Raw genomic sequence first — 6,834 nt, 5'->3', positions numbered from 1 at the left:
GGAAAATTTAATGTTCTGGCAGCAAACACCATATATTCTCTTGAAATAATTGTTTTTTATCTTGTTCTTAAGAAAAATGGTTCTATATTGATGGAGGCATAACAATCCAGTACAGTGTCGCAGGTAATTGTAGTTGGATACCTTTAAAAATCTAACTGAATGTTTTGAATGAGAAGTTTGTCTTACACATCCACATTCTCAGAAGGTTACTGCTTTCTTGAGCTGGATTGATGATATCTCTAATTCAAGAAAAGATGGCTTTTGAGCACTGAGTCTGGAAGATAAATTCCACACTTAATGGTGTGCCTTGATTTGTTATAGCTCTCAGAAATGTGTCCGTATATTTTTTTCTTATAGTAAAACAGATTCTTCTTTAGGACTATTAGATCATTTCTTTCTGGGGGAATTTCTGAATTATCTAAGCAGATAAAGGAAGGCTCTTTCTGTATAAATAGGTATATTATACTCCTGTTTGCCCGGTATTAGTTCACATGTATCCACATTTTGTCCAGCTTTTTATTCTAACAGTTGATTCCGTTTTCTACATCTTACTTGATTTACCTAGATGTATACTAGTATGTCCTGTGGAGGAGGGCATGGCAACCCACTCCAGTATTCTTGCCTGGAGAATCCCATGGACAGAGGGCATGGCAGGCTACAGTCCTTAGGATCACAAAGAGTTGGACATGACTGAAACAACTTAGCATACACTCAAACAAGTACTTATAAGTAGTACATAGACTTTTGTCCTAAGGCTTTGCATTTAAGTGTATTTTCTGGTACCTTCTCCTAGTCCTTACTCTTTTTTTTTTTTTTTTCCAGTGGGGGAAGGGGAGAGAATAAGGGCACCGTACAGTTGTTAATACTCACCTTAAATTTTTCCCTTGGGTTATGAAGGAAAAATACATTTTCCTTTGGAGCTAATAGATGCTCTTGTCTGCTATCATAGCTATAAATTAGTATCTTTAATTCTTGCCTAAAAATTGGTAGTCAGTTTCAGAGATAAATGAGATTCTTCCCTTCTTCATTAGAAAGCCTCTTTACTATTATGTAATCTATTTTTTTCTTAAACCTACAAATATTTGTGAAAAATAAAATAAGGAGGCACTTTGGCCACCTCATGCGAAGAGTTGACTCATTGGAAAAGACTCTGATGCTAGGAGGGATTGGGGGCAGGAGGAGAAGGGGACAACAGAGGATGAGATGGCTGGATGGCATCACCAACTCGATGGACGTGAATTTGAGTGAACTCCGGGAGATGGTGATGGACAGGGAGGCCTGGCGTGTTGCGGTTCATGGGGTTGCAAAGAGTCGGACATGACTGAGTGACTGAACTGAACTGAACTGAGGGATTTGCTTTGTCATTTTAAAGTTCTATCTTTGACTATTTCTTAGTTTGGCTCTTTAAAATATGTAATAGTCAAAAACTAAATGATTATGTTTTTCTTTTGTAAACACTTTCCCAGAAAAATAAAGAGAATAATGTGTGCAGCTACCTAATAATTTGATCAGGTTTCTTTTTCAATTATATTTCATGGCGAATATCTTTAAATCTCAAAAAACTTTTATCCTACAGAGTTAATTCTCTTTAGCAAAGATTTTCATCAATTTTTACTCTAAGAGGTTAATTTCCCATCATTTTAGTTGTAAAATAAGTCATATAACTTTTTTCTTTAATAGCTATAGATGAAAATTTTCATTTTATATAGATTTTATTTTTATTCACTCACATCATTGTATTTTTATGGTTCTTTAATCTTTTGGGGAAATCATATGTCACCTTAATGTCATAAATATATATTGCAATTTTTCAATGAGAAAAATGAAACTCTTTACAAATACTTGTCAGAAATATTTTTCTGTTACATACAATTACTAAATTTTTCAAAGAATAAATTTAAAGCCCATTTTATTTTTGAGGGGGCAAATACCTTAATAGTGTCTTTGCTAAACTCAAATGCTACCTTTCTCAGTTGAAACACAGTTGCCTAAAAATTGCCCTCTTTTTTACAGAGACTATGTAGGACAGGGCTGACAATCAGGAGAGTGTGGACACTATGGTGACGCCTTGATGGCCTCACTCTACTCTTTCTGCTCAAGAAATGAATTTAAGAATATTCATCCACAGAAGTATAGGGTGAGCTTATGAAACTTGAAGTGGTGGAGCCAGATTTGGAATTCTGGCGGGAGCAACCATTGAAGCTTGGGTCTCTTGGAGGCACTCTCTTCTTCCGACTGGATCTGGTGTTATCTGCATCACTGGGGTCAAACACCACCGTCATGGACTCCATCCTGGTCACAGTGTACAGGCTGCTTTGCCGAGTCGGGTGAAACCTGGTAGTCTTGAGCTCCAGCTCATCATAGCTAGAAACTTCAATGAAAGGACACCAGCGGAATGCTCTCTTGAAGCCTGCTCGAAATCTGAGGAGAAGCAGGCCACAAGAAGAAAAAGTCATATTTTCAAGTGGACATTTCCTTCAACTTCTACAGAAAGCTCTGCTTAATGCAATTAAGCCAACTCATTTTTTATATTTAATTTTCTAGTCTAACTTTTAGAATTTATGCCACAGTATTGGTACTAGTTTTCTAAGTCCTTTTTGTTTGAATTGAATCTTAATTTCTCATTGATCAAAAGCAAGTTGTCAAAGAGTAAAAGTGCAGTATCAGTAATCAATATGCCAAAGAAGCAGTGTAGGTTTCTTCAATAACTTTATACATTTGCATAAGTGAATTAAGCTTTCTGGGTACCGTCCTGAAAAATGACATAGTTTGAAATAGATTCTTATGGTAATAATTACACATTTATAAATTAGTCTCATTTAATATTAAAATTAATTGCTCAGCTGGATGTTTTTATCTAATTGCATATGAAAGTGAAAAATCCTTGGCTTTGTAAGCCATTAATGAAGTTGATTAAAAACATATGCTCTGCTTTTGGGTTAATTGAATTGATATATGGCTTGTGCAATTAGTGAAAAAAAGTAAGAATTAAATAATATTTTTAAGAAACTTAAGGAATGGTGTGGTAGAGGTCTAACTTAAAATAGAGCTGAGAGTTTAGGTTGAGTAGTTACTTACACGAAGTCCTGTTTCTACTTGTGTACCATATTGGTTTATTAAGGAAATTATTCACCTTATGAAATTTAACACTACCCCCTCCATGTGCTAACCTTACAACTAAGGTGTTTTTAATCTGGAAACCAAAGTTTACCTTTTTTTTCCCAGTCTTAAATTTAATTGTGAATATTTCTCATTTTCTTTCCAACTTCACTTAAAAACTAGCTTCCCCTCTTCAGAGGTTGCACCCTGTCTTACTCACTGACTTCATCATACTGGAGGGAGGTTTGGGATTCTTCTTTTTAGTGTTGCTTCTGTTACTCTTATGACACTTTCTATTTTGAAGTCTATTTACAAAACACCCTTCTTAATAGGGTCCACTCACATATGCCATCATCTCTCCAACTGTGCATTTTTACAAAGTGTCTTCATTTCTTTGAGGACTTGAGCACACCTTCACCTCACCTCCTTTAATAATAGGACATTTCTTTTTCTTTGACAAGTAAAATTCTGAAGGATTTGAAGAGAGAATTTGGCCTATATAGAAATCAGCCGTTTAGAACCCCCAAGAGCATTGTTTTGAGCGGGGAATTGTTAAGGTGAGATAGTTCATTAAATAGGGAGGAGTTGGGCTTCCCTGGTGTCTCAGCTGGTAAAGAATCTGCCAGCAATGCAGGAGCCCTGGGTTCGATTCCTGGGTTGGAAAGATCCCCTGGAAAAGGGAATGGCTACCCACTCCAGTATTCTGGCCTGGAGAATTCCATGGACTATGTAGTCCACAGGGTTGCAAAGAGTCAGATATGACTGAGTGACTTCCACTTTCACTTTTTCACTAGAAAAATACCTAGCTCTGTGCTTCTCTCAGTGAATTTTTCAATTTTCCATTCCTTTTGAATTTTAACTGGTTACCAAGAAGCTTAAACAATATTATATGCTTTCAGTGAAGCCAAAAGTGACACGGAACTTGCATTTGGTAATCTTGTTTTTACCTCTTATTCAGACAGCAGTAGATGATGGGGTTGTACATGGTTGAGCTCATTGCCAGCCAAAAGCTAGCCAGATAGACCTGCTGAATGTATTTCCACCTGTTTAGTTGTTGATAGATTGCAGTGAGGATGAAATAAATATGATAAGGCAGCCAGCAGATGGCAAATGTCACCACAACAATAATCATCATTTTTACAACCTGGAAAGAAAGAAAGAGGTCATTTTTGGCAAATATGGAAGTCATTATATTAGTTCTGATAGCTTACCGCAAATCATATTTTGCTACCGATACAGTTAAATATATGGCTTGCCTAAGAAATAGTCAATAAGTTAAAAAATGGCAAGGTAATATCGGGAGAGTTACCTAAGTTTCAAGAAAGCATTCTTGTGTCACCTCGTGAATGGGTGGCACTCACTCAAATATAAATATATTTTAATTGGCTTGAAGAAAATAAGTGTTTATAAAACAACAAAGAGCCTGGGAGCAGAAAGGAGAAAGAACTAGGATTTGGCTGTGCTAGCCCACACTATAAAAGACTGAAGACATTCTATCTAGAGAAACAGACTGTTGAGTGACAGTTGGGGTGTATCAGACTGTAGGGGTTGAGCAAGTTCCTCCGTATTTATTATTGCCTGAGTATAGCTCATGACTATTCAGATTTCTTTACTTTAATGCCATGCTCACTGGGAAACCTTCAGAATGTTAATTTGGTTTCTTTTGTAATTGGATATTGGGAGAGGTTTCTCTCGATAGTGATAAAGGATATTCACGTTAGTCTGAGAAAATATCACCAACTTTAAATTTGTAAGTAGGCAGTTGGCTTATACACCTGGTCTATATATCGACTTCTGTGATTTTGGCAAGCATGGATTATTTCCTCTTTCCACACTTTTGAACTACAGTATGTTTGAAAGCTCCTGTCAAAGTAGAATACAATCTGTCCTCCACTAGTCTTTAAATTCCTAAAAAGCATAGAGAATTCTTAATTATCTTAATATCCCTAGCATCTAGCACAGTGTCTAGTATATTGCTAGAGATAGATAATTAGATATAAGATGAATGAATAAGGAACGACTATACAATTTGTAACAGGAAGTTGAGTGGGAGGATGTTTTGTATGTCTCTAAATAGGATAAAATAGGATAAAATTTGCTAGACTCAAAGTAATCAACACAGTGATTACTGTGATCACAGTGATCAATACAGTGATTAAGTGCATAGAAAGCCAAGTGGCTTGGCTTGGCTTTCTAAGTGAAAGGGAAAAGTTAGTAACAACATTCTAGAATAACCTCATTTAATATTTCTCACTTACTCAACCAATCTGTTGAGTAAATTTGTTCATACTTCTTTTGGGAATTTGTAAAAAGTTTAAAATAATGCATATTAAACAAAATAATTTTGAGGTTTACCCATAGTCATATTAGAACACAAATCAGAGAAAGTCCTGATGTAAATGACCTATGTAGCATCTTGAAACTATGAAAATACATTATTTAAGTACTGGGTTCATCATTTGATTGCAAGTGGGGTTCAGATGAAAGTTGACAAGGTTAAAAATCATGAGAGACAGGATTCTAGAAATAGACAAAGCATGAAATGGGTCAGGGTGGAAGGCAAAGCTTTCCCAAGGGTCTAATCATGGTAACATCTAGGTATCTAGTATTAGGTGATAAAAATTGGCCATCAGAGCTGAAAATCCAGATCAGTTCAGTCAGTTCAGCTGCTAAGTCATGTCCAACTCATTGCGACCCCATGAACCACAGCATGCCAGGCCTCCCTGTCCATCACCAACTCCCAGAGTCCACCCAAACCCATGTCCATCGAGTCGGTGATGCCATCCAGCCATCTCATCCTCTGTCGTCACCTTCTCCTTCTGCCCTCAATCTTTCCCAACGTCAGGGTCTTTTCCAATGAGTCAGCTCTTCCCATCAGGTGGCCAAAGTATTGGAGTTTCAGCTTCAACATCAGTCCTTCCAATGAACACCCAGGACTGATCTCCTTTAGGACGGACTGGATAGATCTCCTTGAAGTCCAAGGGACTCTCAAGAGTCTTCTCCAACACCACAGTTCAAAAGCATCCCTTCTTTGGCGCGCAGCTTTCTTCACAGTCCAACTCTCACATCCATACATGACCACTGGAAAAACCATAGCCTTGACTAGATGGACATTTGTTGGCAAGGTAATGTCTCTGCTTTGTAAAATGCTGTCTAGGTTGGTCATAACTTTCCTTCCAAGGAGCAAGCATCTTTTAATTTCATCTTTTAATCACCATCTGTGGTGATTTTGGAGCCCCCAAAAATAAAGTCTGATACTGTTTCCATGGTTTCCCCATCTATTTGCCATGAAGTGATGGGCCCAGATGCCATGATCTTCATTTTCTGAATGTTGAGCTTTAAGCCAAATTTTTCACTCTCCTCTTTCACTTTCATCAAGAGGCTCATCAGTTCTTCTTCACTTTCTGCCATAAGGGTGGTGTCATCTGCATATTTGAGGTGATTGATATTTCTCCTGGCAATCTTGATTCCAGCTTGTGCTTCCTCCAGCCCAGTGTTTCTCATGATGTACTCTGCATATAAGTTAAATAAGCAGGGTGACAATATACAGCCTTGACATACTCCTTTTCTTATTTGGAACCAGTCTGTTGTTCCATGTCCAGTTCTAACTGTTGCTTCCTGACCTGCATATAGGTTTCTCAAGAGGCAGGTCAGGTGGTCTGGTATTCCCATCTCTTTCAGAATTTTCCACTAGTTGATTGTGATCCACACAGTCAAAGGCTTTGGCATGTCAAT

General features: G+C 37.3%; 1 protein-coding gene across 1 annotated transcript in view; it reads right to left on the bottom strand.

Moving 5' to 3' along the window:
• Positions 1-1,407: 1,407 nt before the first annotated feature.
• The window catches only part of TACR3 (tachykinin receptor 3), an 87,655-nt gene continuing 82,228 nt past the window's right edge, over positions 1,408-6,834 (bottom strand). Inside the window, exons 4-5 of the mRNA XM_010848261.1 lie at positions 4,047-4,243; positions 1,408-2,421 (exon numbers count right to left, since the gene is read on the bottom strand). Coding sequence (XP_010846563.1) covers positions 2,109-2,421; positions 4,047-4,243 — 510 coding nt within the window. The 3' untranslated portion in view covers positions 1,408-2,108. The remainder of the gene's footprint in view (positions 2,422-4,046; positions 4,244-6,834) is intronic.

The sequence above is a fragment of the Bison bison genome, unplaced genomic scaffold (assembly GCF_000754665.1).
Source record: "Bison bison bison isolate TAMUID 2011002044 unplaced genomic scaffold, Bison_UMD1.0 scf7180017864263, whole genome shotgun sequence".
Lineage (NCBI taxonomy): Eukaryota > Metazoa > Chordata > Mammalia > Artiodactyla > Bovidae > Bison > Bison bison.
The sequence above is the reverse complement of the archived record's forward strand: the minus strand, read 5'-3'. Positions and strand labels throughout refer to the sequence as shown.